General features: G+C 40.7%; 1 protein-coding gene across 1 annotated transcript in view; it reads left to right on the top strand.

Moving 5' to 3' along the window:
• The window catches only part of LOC129842495 (centrosomal protein of 76 kDa-like), a 42,018-nt gene extending 23,834 nt beyond the window's left edge, over positions 1-18,184 (top strand). The window contains exons 10-12 of the mRNA XM_055911066.1: positions 8,372-8,705; positions 12,581-12,798; positions 13,696-18,184. Coding sequence (XP_055767041.1) covers positions 8,372-8,705; positions 12,581-12,798; positions 13,696-13,834 — 691 coding nt within the window. The 3' untranslated portion in view covers positions 13,835-18,184. The remainder of the gene's footprint in view (positions 1-8,371; positions 8,706-12,580; positions 12,799-13,695) is intronic.
• The last annotated feature ends 913 nt before the right edge of the window (positions 18,185-19,097 follow it).

Genomic DNA, 19,097 nt, shown 5'->3' with positions numbered 1-19,097 from the left:
GCTAGTTATTACTGCAGCATAACAGCTAGTTATTACTGCAGCAAAACAGCTAGTTATTACTGCAGCAAAACAGCTAGTTATTACTGCAACAAAACAGCTAGTTATTACTGCAGAAAAACAGCTAGTTATTACTGCAGAAAAACAGCTAGTTATTACTGCAGAAAAACAGCTAGCTATTACGGCAACAAAACAGCTAGTTATTACTGCAGCAAAACAGCTAGTTATTACTGCAGAAAAACAGCTAGTTATTACTGCAGAAAAACAGCTAGTTATTACTGCAGAAAAACAGCTAGCTATTACGGCAACAAAACAGCTAGTTATTACTGCAGCAAAACAGCTAGTTATTACTGCAACAAAACAGCTAGTTATTACTGCAACAAAACAGCTAGTTATTACTGCAACAAAACAGCTAGTTATTACTGCAACAAAACAGCTAGTTATTACTGCAGCATAACAGCTAGTTATTACTGCAACAAAACAGCTAGTTATTACTGCAACAAAACAGCTAGTTATTACTGCAACAAAACAGCTAGTTATTACTGCAGCATAACAGCTAGTTATTACTGCAGCACAACAGCTAGTTATTACTGCAGAAAAACAGCTAGTTATTACTGCAGCAAAACAGCTAGTTATTACTGCAGAAAAACAGCTAGTTATTACTGCAGCAAAACAGCTAGTTATTACTGCAGCATAACAGCTAGCTAATACTGCAGCAAAACAGCTAGTTATTACTGCAGCACAACAGCTAGTTATTACTGCAACAAAACAGCTAGTTATTACTGCAACAAAACAGCTAGTTATTACTGCAGCAAAACAGCTAGTTATTACTGCAACAAAACAGCTAGTTATTACTGCAGCACAACAGCTAGTTATTACTGCAGCACAACAGCTAGTTATTACTGCAGAAAAACAGCTAGCTATTACTGCAGAAAAACAGCTAGTTATTACTGCAGCAAAACAGCTAGTTATTACTGCAGCATAACAGCTAGCTAATACTGCAGCAAAACAGCTAGTTATTACTGCAGCACAACAGCTAGTTATTACTGCAGAAAAACAGCTAGCTATTACGGCAACAAAACAGCTAGTTATTACTGCAACAAAACAGCTAGCTATTACTGCAACAAAACAGCTAGCTATTACTGCAACAAAACAGCTAGTTATTACTGCAGCAAAACAGCTAGTTATTACTGCAGAAAAACAGCTAGTTATTACTGCAGCAAAACAGCTAGTTATTACTGCAGCACAACAGCTAGTTATTACTGCAACAAAACAGCTAGTTATTACTGCAGCAAAACAGCTAGTTATTACTGCAACAAAACAGCTAGTTATTACTGCAGCAAAACAGCTAGTTATTACTGCAACAAAACAGCTAGTTATTACTGCAACAAAACAGCTAGTTATTACTGCAGCAAAACAACTAGCTATTACTGCAACAAAACAGCTAGTTATTACTGCAACAAAACAGCTAGTTATTACTGCAGAAAAACAGCTAGTTATTACTGCAGCAAAACAGCTAGTTATTACTGCAACAAAACAGCTAGTTATTACTGCAACAAAACAGCTAGTTATTACTGCAACAAAACAGCTAGTTATTACTGCAACAAAACAGCTAGTTATTACTGCAGCAAAACAGCTAGTTATTACTGCAACAAAACAGCTAGTTATTACTGCAACAAAACAGCTAGTTATTACTGCAACAAAACAGCTAGTTATTACGGCAACAAAACAGCTAGTTATTACTGCAGCAAAACAGCTAGTTATTACTGCAACAAAACAGCTAGCTATTACTGCAGCAAAACAGCTAGTTATTACTGCAACAAAACAGCTAGCTATTACTGCAACAAAACAGCTAGTTATTACTGCAGCAAAACAGCTAGTTATTACTGCAACAAAACAGCTAGCTATTACTGCAACAAAACAGCTAGTTATTACTGCAGCAAAACAGCTAGTTATTACTGCAACAAAACAGCTAGTTATTACGGCAACAAAACAGCTAGTTATTACTGCAGCAAAACAGCTAGTTATTACTGCAACAAAACAGCTAGTTATTACTGCAACAAAACAGCTAGTTATTACTGCAACAAAACAGCTAGTTATTACGGCAACAAAACAGCTAGTTATTACTGCAGCAAAACAGCTAGTTATTACTGCAACAAAACAGCTAGTTATTACTGCAACAAAACAGCTAGTTATTACTGCAACAAAACAGCTAGTTATTACTGCAACAAAACAGCTAGTTATTACTGCAGCATAACAGCTAGTTATTACTGCAACAAAACAGCTAGTTATTACTGCAGCAAAACAGCTAGTTATTACTGCAACAAAACAGCTAGTTATTACTGCAGCAAAACAGCTAGTTATTACTGCAACAAAACAGCTAGTTATTACTGCAGCAAAACAGCTAGTTATTACTGCAGCATAACAGCTAGTTATTACTGCAGCAAAACAGCTAGTTATTACTGCAGCAAAACAGCTAGTTATTACTGCAACAAAACAGCTAGTTATTACTGCAACAAAACAGCTAGTTATTACTGCAGCACAACAGCTAGTTATTACTGCAACAAAACAGCTAGTTATTACTGCAACAAAACAGCTAGCTATTACTGCAGCATAACAGCTAGTTATTACTGCAACAAAACAGCTAGTTATTACTGCAGCAAAACAGCTAGTTATTACTGCAACAAAACAGCTAGTTATTACTGCAGCAAAACAGCTAGTTATTACTGCAACAAAACAGCTAGTTATTACTGCAACAAAACAGCTAGTTATTACTGCAACATAACAGCTAGTTATTACTGCAACAAAACAGCTAGTTATTACTGCAACATAACAGCTAGTTATTACTGCAGCAAAACAGCTAGTTATTACTGCAACAAAACAGCTAGCTATTACTGCAACATAACAGCTAGTTATTACTGCAGCAAAACAGCTAGTTATTACTGCAACAAAACAGCTAGTTATTACTGCAACAAAACAGCTAGTTATTACTGCAACAAAACAGCTAGTTATTACTGCAACAAAACAGCTAGTTATTACTGCAGCAAAACAGCTAGTTATTACTGCAACAAAACAGCTAGTTATTACTGCAACAAAACAGCTAGTTATTACTGCAGCAAAACAGCTAGTTATTACTGCAACAAAACAGCTAGTTATTACTGCAACAAAACAGCTAGTTATTACTGCAACAAAACAGCTAGTTATTACTGCAACAAAACAGCTAGTTATTACTGCAACAAAACAGCTAGTTATTACTGCAACAAAACAGCTAGTTATTACTGCAGCAAAACAGCTAGTTATTACTGCAACAAAACAGCTAGTTATTACTGCAGCAAAACAGCTAGTTATTACTGCAGCAAAACAGCTAGCTATTACTGCAACAAAACAGCTAGTTATTACTGCAGCAAAACAGCTAGTTATTACTGCAGCAAAACAGCTAGCTATTACTGCAACAAAACAGCTAGCTATTACTGCAACAAAACAGCTAGTTATTACTGCAACAAAACAGCTAGCTATTACTGCAACAAAACAGCTAGTTATTACTGCAGCAAAACAGCTAGTTATTACTGCAACAAAACAGCTAGTTATTACTGCAACAAAACAGCTAGTTATTACTGCAACAAAACAGCTAGTTATTACTGCAGCAAAACAGCTAGTTATTACTGCAGCAAAACAGCTAGTTATTACTGCAGCAAAACAGCTAGTTATTACTGCAGCAAAACAGCTAGTTATTACTGCAACAAAACAGCTAGTTATTACTGCAACAAAACAGCTAGTTATTACTGCAACAAAACAGCTAGTTATTACTGCAACAAAACAGCTAGTTATTACTGCAACAAAACAGCTAGTTATTACTGCAACAAAACAGCTAGTTATTACTGCAACAAAACAGCTAGTTATTACTGCAACAAAACAGCTAGTTATTACTGCAACAAAACAGCTAGTTATTACTGCAACAAAACAGCTAGTTATTACTGCAGCATAACAGCTAGCTATTACTGCAGCAAAACAGCTAGTTATTACTGCAACAAAACAGCTAGCTATTACTGCAACAAAACAGCTAGTTATTACTGCAACAAAACAGCTAGTTATTACGGCAACAAAACAGCTAGTTATTACTGCAGCAAAACAGCTAGCTATTACTGCAACAAAACAGCTAGTTATTACTGCAGCAAAACAGCTAGTTATTACTGCAACAAAACAGCTAGTTATTACTGCAGCAAAACAGCTAGTTATTACTGCAACAAAACAGCTAGTTATTACTGCAACAAAACAGCTAGTTATTACTGCAACAAAACAGCTAGTTATTACTGCAGCAAAACAGCTAGCTATTACTGCAACAAAACAGCTAGTTATTACTGCAGCAAAACAGCTAGTTATTACTGCAGCAAAACAGCTAGTTATTACTGCAACAAAACAGCTAGTTATTACTGCAACAAAACAGCTAGTTATTACTGCAACAAAACAGCTAGTTATTACTGCAGCAAAACAGCTAGTTATTACTGCAACAAAACAGCTAGTTATTACTGCAACAAAACAGCTAGTTATTACTGCAACAAAACAGCTAGTTATTACTGCAACAAAACAGCTAGTTATTACTGCAGCAAAACAGCTAGTTATTACTGCAGCAAAACAGCTAGTTATTACTGCAGCAAAACAGCTAGTTATTACTGCAGCAAAACAGCTAGTTATTACTGCAGCAAAACAGCTAGTTATTACTGCAGCAAAACAGCTAGTTATTACTGCAACAAAACAGCTAGTTATTACTGCAACAAAACAGCTAGTTATTACTGCAACAAAACAGCTAGTTATTACTGCAACAAAACAGCTAGTTATTACTGCAACAAAACAGCTAGTTATTACTGCAACAAAACAGCTAGTTATTACTGCAACAAAACAGCTAGTTATTACTGCAGCAAAACAGCTAGTTATTACTGCAGCAAAACAGCTAGTTATTACTGCAACAAAACAGCTAGTTATTACTGCAGCAAAACAGCTAGTTATTACTGCAGCAAAACAGCTAGTTATTACTGCAACAAAACAGCTAGCTATTACTGCAGCAAAACAGCTAGTTATTACTGCAGCATAACAGCTAGTTATTACTGCAACAAAACAGCTAGTTATTACTGCAACAAAACAGCTAGTTATTACTGCAACAAAACAGCTAGTTATTACTGCAACAAAACAGCTAGTTATTACTGCAACAAAACAGCTAGTTATTACTGCAGCAAAACAGCTAGTTATTACTGCAACAAAACAGCTAGTTATTACTGCAACAAAACAGCTAGTTATTACTGCAACAAAACAGCTAGTTATTACTGCAACAAAACAGCTAGTTATTACTGCAACAAAACAGCTAGTTATTACTGCAGCACAACAGCTAGTTATTACTGCAACAAAACAGCTAGTTATTACTGCAACAAAACAGCTAGTTATTACTGCAACAAAACAGCTAGTTATTACTGCAACAAAACAGCTAGTTATTACTGCAACAAAACAGCTAGTTATTACTGCAACAAAACAGCTAGTTATTACTGCAACAAAACAGCTAGTTATTACTGCAGCATAACAGCTAGTTATTACTGCAGCATAACAGCTAGTTATTACTGCAACAAAACAGCTAGTTATTACTGCAGCAAAACAGCTAGTTATTACTGCAACAAAACAGCTAGTTATTACTGCAACAAAACAGCTAGTTATTACTGCAGCACAACAGCTAGTTATTACTGCAACAAAACAGCTAGCTATTACTGCAACAAAACAGCTAGCTATTACTGCAACAAAACAGCTAGTTATTACTGCAACAAAACAGCTAGTTATTACTGCAACAAAACAGCTAGTTATTACTGCAACAAAACAGCTAGTTATTACTGCAACAAAACAGCTAGTTATTACTGCAACAAAACAGCTAGTTATTACTGCAACAAAACAGCTAGTTATTACTGCAACAAAACAGCTAGTTATTACTGCAACAAAACAGCTAGTTATTACTGCAACAAAACAGCTAGTTATTACTGCAACAAAACAGCTAGTTATTACTGCAACAAAACAGCTAGTTATTACTGCAACAAAACAGCTAGTTATTACTGCAACAAAACAGCTAGTTATTACTGCAACAAAACAGCTAGTTATTACTGCAACAAAACAGCTAGTTATTACTGCAACAAAACAGCTAGTTATTACTGCAGCACAACAGCTAGTTATTACTGCAACAAAACAGCTAGCTATTACTGCAACAAAACAGCTAGTTATTACTGCAACAAAACAGCTAGTTATTACTGCAACAAAACAGCTAGTTATTACTGCAACAAAACAGCTAGCTATTACTGCAACAAAACAGCTAGTTATTACTGCAACAAAACAGCTAGTTATTACTGCAACAAAACAGCTAGTTATTACTGCAACAAAACAGCTAGTTATTACTGCAACAAAACAGCTAGTTATTACTGCAACAAAACAGCTAGTTATTACTGCAACAAAACAGCTAGTTATTACTGCAACAAAACAGCTAGTTATTACTGCAACATAACAGCTAGTTATTACTGCAACAAAACAGCTAGTTATTACTGCAGCATAACAGCTAGTTATTACTGCAACAAAACAGCTAGCTATTACTGCAACAAAACAGCTAGTTATTACTGCAACAAAACAGCTAGTTATTACTGCAACAAAACAGCTAGTTATTACTGCAACAAAACAGCTAGTTATTACTGCAACAAAACAGCTAGTTATTACTGCAACAAAACAGCTAGTTATTACTGCAACAAAACAGCTAGTTATTACTGCAACAAAACAGCTAGTTATTACTGCAACAAAACAGCTAGTTATTACTGCAACAAAACAGCTAGTTATTACTGCAACATAACAGCTAGTTATTACTGCAACAAAACAGCTAGCTATTACTGCAACAAAACAGCTAGTTATTACTGCAACAAAACAGCTAGCTATTACTGCAACAAAACAGCTAGTTATTACTGCAACAAAACAGCTAGTTATTACTGCAACAAAACAGCTAGTTATTACTGCAACAAAACAGCTAGTTATTACTGCAACAAAACAGCTAGTTATTACTGCAACAAAACAGCTAGTTATTACTGCAACAAAACAGCTAGTTATTACTGCAACAAAACAGCTAGTTATTACTGCAACAAAACAGCTAGTTATTACTGCAACATAACAGCTAGTTATTACTGCAACAAAACAGCTAGTTATTACTGCAACATAACAGCTAGTTATTACTGCAACATAACAGCTAGTTATTACTGCAACAAAACAGCTAGTTATTACTGCAACATAACAGCTAGTTATTACTGCAACATAACAGCTAGTTATTACTGCAACAAAACAGCTAGTTATTACTGCAGCATAACAGCTAGCTCGCTGTCTGCTTGGCTGAACACAGAAAGTCAGCGCACTATTCTCTGATTGGCTAAAGCGAGTCGAGAGTTTTCCGCTAAGATTTGACATGTTGCGTTTTGGAATCTCCATCAGCCAACATGAGATGTTCCTAAAACCCAGACGTGTTCAGATCAAACAGACTTTGTTCTTCAACTGCATCAACACATCAGGTGTTTTAGATGTGAACTGGGCTTAGAAACACCTGCAACAGTTTGTGCTCTGTCTCTCTGGCAGAGAGTTTCCGATAGGTTAACTGAGTCCCCTTCACCAGGGTAAGTGGTACGTTAATCGAATCCGCTATCAGGATAAATAAAAAGCAAGGTCTGCTAACTCTCTTTAATTATGTTTAATTAACGCAAGTAATGAATGGCAAATGCAATTTTCGTATATACGGGTTCGCTGTATCACCGCGCAGGGTAGAACAGGGAACTCTGGAATGTGCACAAACAACAGTTAATATACTATGACAGCCATCCGTTGGCCTATCACAGTAGAGGCTGAGCGTGGTTTAAACTTTGCTCAGCCTATCGCTGGCACTCAGACTGGTCCCAGTCCCTTGGTGCTCGCAGGTGTCCGCATCTGGTCTTTGGGTAGATTAGATCTGTCTTGTTCCGCTCCCCAGATGCTACACTCAAACAGTTCCTTATATGGTATTGTCCAGTGTTCTACCCTCCCTGGTTGGCCTGGAGATATGCACCCCTCCCCTCTCCAGATTGACCACAGCTTTTATAGCATGTCACTCTATGTTGCTCACACATACACACACACACACACACAGACAGACAATGCAGATGTAACAAAACAATATTCATACAATATGGTAGCAGGCTATAGTGCATAAACATCAATCCTAACACCAGGGTGCAGCAATGTTGTGTATAGAGCTGTGATGATCCCTTACTCTAGTCTGTACGTCAGTGGCATGTCTGTTCTACACAATATATTTCTATCTGTTCAACTTTTTAATTTTTTTTAGGTACCTCCACCAGGCCATTGACCCAGACGCCCCTCCCCTGGCCCCCCAGCCCCGCCCCTCCTATCCATACAGGACCATCGGCTGTGTGTTCAACCACAGGGCCTTCCTGGCCAACTGCCAGCCGTCGGACGCCGTGGAACTCTGTGTGTTTGACTTCCACAACCAGTCCCAGTGGAAGGCTATGAGTGAGGAGGCTGTTGACTCAGTCTGCTCCCCGGGCAGCACCACCTCTCTGCCCCCTCTACCTCCTCTCTGTGGCCCCTCCCTGGATCCCGGCGCTGCCTCCAACCAGCTGGAACTGGAGCTGAGGTACCTGGTGGTGGAACACAGGAAGGTGAGAGTACAAACAGCGTACGGGTTGGCTCAGTTTAACCTGTAACACCTGTCAGCCATGTTGTGTCTCTACAGTACAGGATATTAACATGGTCCCTGTGTGAGTACAGGATATTAACATGGTCCCTGTGTGAGTACAGGATATTAACATGGCCTCTGTGTGAGTACAGGATATTAACATGGTCCCTGTGTGAGTACAGGATATTAACATGGTCCCTGTGTGAGTACAGGATATTAACATGGTCCCTGTGTGAGTACAGGATATTAACATGGCCTCTGTGTGAGTACAGGATATTAACATGGCCTCTGTGTGAGTACAGGATATTAACATGGTCCCTGTGTGAGTACAGGATATTAACATGGTCTCTGTGTGAGTACAGGATATTAACATGGTCCCTGTGTGAGTACAGGATATTAACATGGTCCCTGTGTGAGTACAGGATATTAACATGGCCTCTGTGTGAGTACAGGATATTAACATGGCCTCTGTGTGAGTACAGGATATTAACATGGTCCCTGTGTGAGTACAGGATATTAACATGGTCCCTGTATGTCTAGTCATGTTGTATATCTACAGTACAGGATATTAACATGGTCCCTGTGTGTCTAGTCATGTTGTATATCTACAGTACAGGATATTAACATGGTCCCTGTGTGAGTACAGGATATTAACATGGTCCCTGTGTGTCTAGTCATGTTGTGTATCTACAGTACAGGATATTAACATGGTCTCTGTGTGAGTACAGGATATTAACATGGTCCCTGTGTGTCTAGTCATGTTGTATATCTACAGTACAGGATATTAACATGGTCCCTGTGTGAGTACAGGATATTAACATGGTCCCTGTGTGTCTAGTCATGTTGTATATCTACAGTACAGGATATTAACATGGTCCCTGTGTGTCTAGTCATGTTGTATATCTACAGTACAGGATATTAACATGGCCTCTGTGTGAGTACAGGATATTAACATGGTCCCTGTGTGAGTACAGGATATTAACATGGTCCCTGTGTGTCTAGTCATGTTGTGTCTCTACAGTACAGGATATTAACATGGTCCCTGTGTGAGTACAGGATATTAACATGGTCTCTGTGTGAGTACAGGATATTAACATGGTCTCTGTGTGTCTAGTCATGTTATATATCTACAGTACAGGATATTAACATGGTCCCTGTGTGTCTAGTCATGTTATATATCTACAGTACAGGATATTAACATGGTCCCTGTGTGAGTACAGGATATTAACATGGTCCCTGTGTGTCTAGTCATGTTATATATCTACAGTACAGGATATTAACATGGTCTCTGTGTGAGTACAGGATATTAACATGGTCCCTGTGTGAGTACAGGATATTAACATGGTCCCTGTGTGAGTACAGGATATTAACATGGTCTCTGTGTGTCTAGTCATGTTATATATCTACAGTACAGGATATTAACATGGTCTCTGTGTGAGTACAGGATATTAACATGGTCTCTGTGTGTCTAGTCATGTTATATATCTACAGTACAGGATATTAACATGGTCCCTGTGTGATTACAGGATATTAACATGGTCCCTGTGTGTCTAGTCATGTTGTATATCTACAGTACAGGATATTAACATGGTCCCCTGTGTGTCTAGTCATGTTATATATCTACAGTACAGGATATTAACATGGTCTCTGTGTGTCTAGTCATGTTATATATCTACAGTACAGGATATTAACATGGTCCCTGTGTGAGTACAGGATATTAACATGGTCTCTGTGTGTCTAGTCATGTTGTATATCTACAGTACAGGATATTAACATGGTCCCCTGTGTGTCTAGTCATGTTATATATCTACAGTACAGGATATTAACATGGTCCCTGTGTGTCTAGTCATGTTATATATCTACAGTACAGGATATTAACATGGTCCCTGTAGATCTCTGTGTCTCCCTCCTCCAGGACCTGTATTATAGTAGATCTCTGTGTCTCCTCCAGGACCTGTATTATAGTAGATCTCTGTGTCTCCTCCAGGACCTGTATTATAGTAGATCTCTGTGTCTCCCTCCAGGACCTGTATTATAGTAGATCTCTGTGTCTCCTCCAGGACCTGTATTATAGTAGATCTCTGTGTCTCCTCCAGGACCTGTATTATAGTAGATCTCTGTGTCTCCCTCCAGGACCTGTATTATAGTAGATCTCTGTGTCTCTCCAGGACCTGTATTATAGTAGATCTCTGTGTCTCCCTCCAGGACCTGTATTATAGTAGATCTCTGTGTCTCCTCCAGGACCTGTATTATAGTAGATCTCTGTGTCCTTCCAGGACCTGTATTATAGTAGATCTCTGTGTCTCCTCCAGGACCTGTATTATAGTAGATCTCTGTGTCTCCCTCCAGGACCTGTATTATAGTAGATCTCTGTGTCTCCTCCAGGACCTGTATTATAGTAGATCTCTGTGTCTCCTCCAGGACCTGTATTATAGTAGATCTCTGTGTCTCCTCCAGGACCTGTATTATAGTAGATCTCTGTGTCTCCTCCAGGACCTGTATTATAGTAGATCTCTGTGTCTCCTCCAGGACCTGTATTATAGTAGATCTCTGTGTCTCCTCCAGGACCTGTATTATAGTAGATCTCTGTGTCTCCTCCAGGACCTGTATTATAGTAGATCTCTGTGTCTCCTCCAGGACCTGTATTATAGTAGATCTCTGTGTCTCTCCAGGACCTGTATTATAGTAGATCTCTGTCTCCTCCAGGACCTGTATTATAGTAGATCTCTGTCTCCTCCAGGACCTGTATTATAGTAGATCTCTGTGTCTCCCTCCTCCAGGACCTGTATTATAGTAGATCTCTGTGTCTCCTCCAGGACCTGTATTATAGTAGATCTCTGTTTCTCTCTCCAGGACCTGTATTATAGTAGATCTCTGTGTCTCTCCAGGACCTGTATTATAGTAGATCTCTGTTTCTCCTCCAGGACCTGTATTATAGTAGATCTCTGTGTCTCTCCAGGACCTGTATTATAGTAGATCTCTGTGTCTCTCCAGGACCTGTATTATAGTAGATCTCTGTGTCTCTCCAGGACCTGTATTATAGTAGATGTCTGTGTCTCCTCCAGGACCTGTATTATAGTAGATCTCTGTGTCTCCTCCAGGACCTGTATTATAGTAGATCTCTGTGTCTCCTCCAGGACCTGTATTATAGTAGATCTCTGTGTCTCTCCAGGACCTGTATTATAGTAGATCTCTGTCTCCTCCAGGACCTGTATTATAGTAGATCTCTGTCTCCTCCAGGACCTGTATTATAGTAGATCTCTGTGTCTCCCTCCTCCAGGACCTGTATTATAGTAGATCTCTGTGTCTCCTCCAGGACCTGTATTATAGTAGATCTCTGTTTCTCTCTCCAGGACCTGTATTATAGTAGATCTCTGTGTCTCTCCAGGACCTGTATTATAGTAGATCTCTGTTTCTCCTCCAGGACCTGTATTATAGTAGATCTCTGTGTCTCTCCAGGACCTGTATTATAGTAGATCTCTGTGTCTCTCCAGGACCTGTATTATAGTAGATCTCTGTGTCTCTCCAGGACCTGTATTATAGTAGATGTCTGTGTCTCCTCCAGGACCTGTATTATAGTAGATCTCTGTGTCTCCTCCAGGACCTGTATTATAGTAGATCTCTGTGTCTCCTCCAGGACCTGTATTATAGTAGATCTCTGTGTCTCTCCAGGACCTGTATTATAGTAGATCACTGTGTCTCCCTCCTCCAGGACCTGTATTATAGTAGATCTCTGTGTCTCCTCCAGGACCTGTATTATAGTAGATCTCTGTGTCTCCTCCAGGACCTGTATTATAGTAGATCTCTCTGTGTCCTTCCAGGACCTGTATTATAGTAGATCTCTGTGTGTCCTTCCAGGACCTGGGTCTGGCCACAGTATGGGATGACCACTTGTCCTACGTCCTGTCCTCCGCCCTGGCGGCGTACGAGCTGGAGCGGTGCACGGGGACTTCCTGCGGGAACGAGGAGTTCCAGGACGCTGTGCGGAGGGCGGTGCCGGACGGACACACCTTCAAAGGTTTCCCTATCCACTTCCTGCATCGCAACGCACGCCGAGCCTTCGCTACCTGCCTCAGGTAACTATAGCAACGCACCGCAACACACGTCGAGCCTTCGCTACCTGCCTCAGGTAACTATAGCAACGCACCGCAACACACGTCGAGCCTTCGCTAACTGCCTCAGGTAACTATAGCAACGCACCGCAACACATGTCGAGCCTTCCCTACCTGCCTCAGGTAACTATAGCAACGCACCGCAACACATGTCGAGCCTTCCCTACCTGCCTCAGGTAACTATAGCAACGCACCGCAACACATGTCGAGCCTTCCCTACCTGCCTCAGGTAACTATAGCAACGCACCGCAACACACGTCGAGCCTTCGCTACCTGCCTCAGGTAACTATAGCAACGCACCGCAACACAAGTCGAGCCTTCGCTACCTGCCTCAGGTAACTATAGCAACGCAGCGCAACACATGTCGAGCCTTCGCTACCTGCCTCAGGTAACTATAGCAACGCACCGCAACACAAGTCGAGCCTTCGCTACCTGCCTCAGGTAACTATAGCAACGCAGCGCAACACATGTCGAGCCTTCGCTACCTGCCTCAGGTAACTATAGCAACGCAGCGCAACACATGTCGAGCCTTCGCTACCTGCCTCAGGTAACTATAGCAACGCAGCGCAACACATGTCGAGCCTTCGCTACCTGCCTCAGGTAACTATAGCAACGCAGCGCAACACATGTCGAGCCTTCGCTACCTGCCTCAGGTAACTATAGCAACGCAGCGCAACACATGTCGAGCCTTCGCTACCTGCCTCAGGTAACTATAGCAACGCACCGCAACACTGAATATTTCCAGCCTATTAACACCTCACACTTTTATAAGTTGATCAGATCAATGAAGAGCTGAACGACAGGAGAAGTGTGTGTCGTCATGGATACTGAAGTGATGTGTGACTGTCGTTGTTTGGGCAGGTCTCCGTTCTGCGATGAGATAGTGTGTTGCCGTGGGGACCACGTGAAGCTGGCGGTGCGCGTCCGGGTGTTTGCGTACCCGGAGTCTGCCTGTGCCGTCTGGGTGATGTTCGCCTGCAAGTATCGTTCTGTACTCTGACCCCTGACCTCTAACCTTTGACACGCCCCCACCGCTGGAGGAACATCAAGTTGGAGTCATAGTACCGATACCTTTAAACATTCCTCTTTTGGGCAATGTTGTCGAGCTGGGAATTACCAGGGACCTCAGCATACCATGTTATCACCATACTGAGGTGTTGATACCATATGTATTGAGTTACCAGGGACCTCAGCATACCATGTTATCACCATACTGAGGTGTTGATACCATATGTATTGAGTTACCAGGGACCTCAGCATACCATGTTATCACCATACTGAGGTGTTGATACCATATGTATTGAGTTACCAGGGACCTCAGCATACCATGTTATCACCATACTGAGGTGTTGATACCATATGTATTGAGTTACCAGGGACCTCAGCATACCATGTTATCACCATACTGAGGTGTTGATACCATATGTATTGAGTTACCAGGGACCTCAGCATACCATGTTATCACCATACTGAGGTGTTGATACCATATGTATTGAGTTACCAGGGACCTCAGCATACCATGTTATCACCATACTGAGGTGTTGATACCATATGTATTGAGTTACCAGGGACCTCAGCATACCATGTTATCACCATACTGAGGTGTTGATACCATATGTATTGAGTTACCAGGGACCTCAGCATACCATGTTATCACCATACTGAGGTGTTGATACCATATGTATTGAGTTACCAGGGACCTCAGCATACCATGTTAGCACCATACTGAGGTGTTGATACCATATGTATTGAGTTACCAGGGACCTCAGCATACCATGTTATCACCATACTGAGGTGTTGATACCATATGTATTGAGTTACCAGGGACCTCAGCATACCATGTTATCACCATACTGAGGTGTTGATACCATATGTATTGAGTTACCAGGGACCTCAGCATACCATGTTAGCACCATACTGAGGTGTTGATACCATATGTATTGAGTTACCAGGGACCTCAGCATACCATGTTATCACCATACTGAGGTGTTGATACCATATGTATTGAGTTACCAGGGACCTCAGCATACCATGTTAGCACCATACTGAGGTGTTGATACCATATGTATTGAGTTACCAGGGACCTCAGCATACCATGTTAGCACCATACTGAGGTGTTGATACCATATGTATTGAGTTACCAGGGACCTCAGCATACCATGTTATCACCATACTGAGGTGTTGATACCATATGTATTGAGTTACCAGGGACCTCAGCATACCATGTTATCACCATACTGAGGTGTTGATACCATATGTATTGAGTTACCAGGGACCTCAGCATACCATGTTATCACCATACTGAGGTGTTGATACCATATGTATTGAGTTACCAGGGACCTCAGCATACCATGTTATCACCATACTGAGGTGTTGATACCATATGTATTGAGTTACCAGGGACCTCAGCATACCATGTTATCACCATACTGAGGTGTTGATGCCATATGTATTGAGTTACCAGGGACCTCAGCATACCATGTTATCACCATACTGAGGTGTTGATACATATGTATTGAGTTACCAGGGACCTCAGCATACCATGTTAGCACCATACTGAGGTGTTGATACCATATGTATTGAGTTACCAGGGACCTCAGCATACCATGTTATCACCATACTGAGGTGTTGATACCATATGTATTGAGTTACCAGGGACCTCAGCATACCATGTTATCACCATACTGAGGTGTTGATACCATATGTATTGAGTTACCAGGGACCTCAGCATACCATGTTATCACCATACTGAGGTGTTGATACCATATGTATTGAGTTACCAGGGACCTCAGCATACCATGTTATCACCATACTGAGGTGTTGATACCATATGTATTGAGTTACCAGGGACCTCAGCATACCATGTTATCACCATACTGAGGTGTTGATACCATATGTATTGAGTTACCAGGGACCTCAGCATACCATGTTATCACCATACTGAGGTGTTGATACCATATGTATTGAGTTACCAGGGACCTCAGCATACCATGTTATCACCATACTGAGGTGTTGATACCATATGTATTGAGTTACCAGGGACCTCAGCATACCATGTTATCACCATACTGAGGTGTTGATGCCATATGTATTGAGTTACCAGGGACCTCAGCATACCATGTTATCACCATACTGAGGTGTTGATACCATATGTATTGAGTTACCAGGGACCTCAGCATACCATGTTATCACCATACTGAGGTGTTGATACCATATGTATTGAGTTACCAGGGACCTCAGCATACCATGTTATCACCATACTGAGGTGTTTATACCATATGTATTGAGTTACCAGGGACCTCAGCATACCATGTTATCACCATACTGAGGTGCTGATACCATATATATTGAGTTACCAGGGACCTCAGCATACCATGTTATCACCATACTGAGGTGTTGATACCATATGTATTGAGTTACCAGGGACCTCAGCATACCATGTTATCACCATACTGAGGTGTTGATACATATGTATTGAGTTACCAGGGACCTCAGCATACCATGTTATCACCATACTGAGGTGTTGATACATATGTATTGAGTTACCAGGGACCTCAGCATACCATGTTATCACCATACTGAGGTGTTGATACCATATGTATTGAGTTACCAGGGACCTCAGCATACCATGTTAGCACCATACTGAGGTGTTGATACATATGTATTGAGTTACCAGGGACCTCAGCATACCATGTTATCACCATACTGAGGTGTTGATACCATATGTATTGAGTTACCAGGGACCTCAGCATACCATGTTATCACCATACTGAGGTGTTGATGCCATATGTATTGAGTTACCAGGGACCTCAGCATACCATGTTATCACCATACTGAGGGGTTGATACCATATGTATTGAATTACCAGGGACCTCAGCATACCATGTTATCACCATACTGAGGTGTTGATACCATATGTATTGAGTTACCAGGGACCTCAGCATACCATGTTATCACCATACTGAGGTGTTGATACCATATGTATTGAGTTACCAGGGACCTCAGCATACCATGTTATCACCATACTGAGGTGTTGATACCATATGTATTGAGTTACCAGGGACCTCAGCATACCATGTTATCACCATACTGAGGTGTTGATACCATATGTATTGAGTTACCAGGGACCTCAGCATACCATGTTATCACCATACTGAGGTGTTGATACCATATGTATTGAGTTACCAGGGACCTCAGCATACCATGTTATCACCATACTGAGGTGTTGATACCATATGTATTGAGTTACCAGGGACCTCAGCATACCATGTTAGCACCATACTGAGGTGTTGATACCATATGTATTGAGTTACCAGGGACCTCAGCATACCATGTTATCACCATACTGAGGTGTTGATACCATATGTATTGAGTTACCAGGGACCTCAGCATACCATGTTATCACCATACTGAGGTGTTGATACCATATGTATTGAGTTACCAGGGACCTCAGCATACCATGTTATCACCATACTGAGGTGTTGATACCATATGTATTGAGTTACCAGGGACCTCAGCATACCATGTTATCACCATACTGAGGTGTTGATACCATATGTATTGAGTTACCAGGGACCTCAGCATACCATGTTATCACCATACTGAGGTGTTGATACCATATGTATTGAGTTACCAGGGACCTCAGCATACCATGTTATCACCATACTGAGGTGTTGATACCATATGTATTGAGTTACCAGGGACCTCAGCATACCATGTTAGCACCATACTGAGGTGTTGATACCATATGTATTGAGTTACCAGGGACCTCAGCATACCATGTTAGCACCATACTGAGGTGTTGATACCATATATATTGAGTTACCAGGGACCTCAGCATACCATGTTATCACCATACTGAGGTGTTGATACATATGTATTGAGTTACCAGGGACCTCAGCATACCATGTTATCACCATACTGAGGTGTTGATACCATATGTATTGCGATTCTCACCATTCTGTATGTATTGCGATACTGTGATTTTATTGTGATTCCCATCGCCTAAACATATCATAACATGTCATATCCTGATATGTACCTATTGATCCCCATTGTCCAAACATATCATATCCTGATATGTACCTATTGATCCCCATTGTCCAAACATATCATATCCTGATATGTACCTATTGATCCCCATTGTCCAAACATATCATATCCTGATATGTACCTATTGATCCCCATTGTCCAAACATGTCATATCCTGATATGTACCTATTGATCCCCCCCGTCACTACAATCTTTTATCTTTATACTGTCTATTTACAGACTTTGTTTACAATATGAGAATGTATTTATAGCTACATATATTTTTTCTAAATAAATAAATAACTTTTTTTTTTTTTAATTGAATGAGTCTGAATTGTAATTTAACTAAATTTGATTGATCAGAACTTGTTTCTGTTATCTAGTCAGTCAAGTGTAATGAGGTCATGTCAGGTGTAATGAGGTCAGGTGAGGTGTAATGAGTTGAAGTCCACCATGAAGGTAATAAACAGTAGATGTGTAATGCGTGGTTCCACCACTAGGTGGCGAGCGAAGACCAGCAGAGACGGTTGACCTGACTGAACTGAAGGCTCCATTCCTGCAGCAGTAATGCTGTTCAGTGTAATTACTGTCCAGAGAACATCTCTCATCCTCCTCACATTCACATCTACTGCACTGACAAACAATAGGATTCATTAAACACCAGTTAAACACTTTAGAACTAAGTTGATGGTATTGCTAAAGCACTTTAGGATTCAAACCACAGATAAGTGAACTCTGCTCCTGTGGAGATGGACTTCACCCTGTAATAGCCATACCTTCAATTAGTACGGACCAATCAATGAGCTAATAGCAGAAGGAGCCTGGCGGACTGTGGGTAGCTGCCAGCTCATATCGATTTACTTCAAACCAATTAGGGTTTTTTGCAGAGCTGTGAATTAGAATTGTTCTGATTGGTCCCTACACTGTCTGCTGTGAGCCGAGCAGCTCATCGACCGTCTCGTGTGGACTTCCTGCTCCTGTTGTTATATATATATATCTTCATTTTTATCATCATGTTGTTAATTCCAGATGCCCAGTCTAAAACCCCAATAATACAGACAGACCACAGGATGTTCTACCCAGTCTAAAACCCCATTAATACAGACAGACCACAGGATGTTCTACCCAGTCTAAAACCCCATTAATACAGACAGACCACAGGATGTTCTACCCAGTCTAAAACCCCATTAATACAGACAGGCCACAGGATGTTCTACCCAGTCTAAAACCCC

Source organism: Salvelinus fontinalis, unplaced genomic scaffold, assembly GCF_029448725.1.
Source record: "Salvelinus fontinalis isolate EN_2023a unplaced genomic scaffold, ASM2944872v1 scaffold_0044, whole genome shotgun sequence".
Taxonomy (NCBI): domain Eukaryota; kingdom Metazoa; phylum Chordata; class Actinopteri; order Salmoniformes; family Salmonidae; genus Salvelinus; species Salvelinus fontinalis.
Note: the sequence above shows the minus strand (reverse complement) of the source record. Positions and strands in the feature narration are given on the sequence as shown.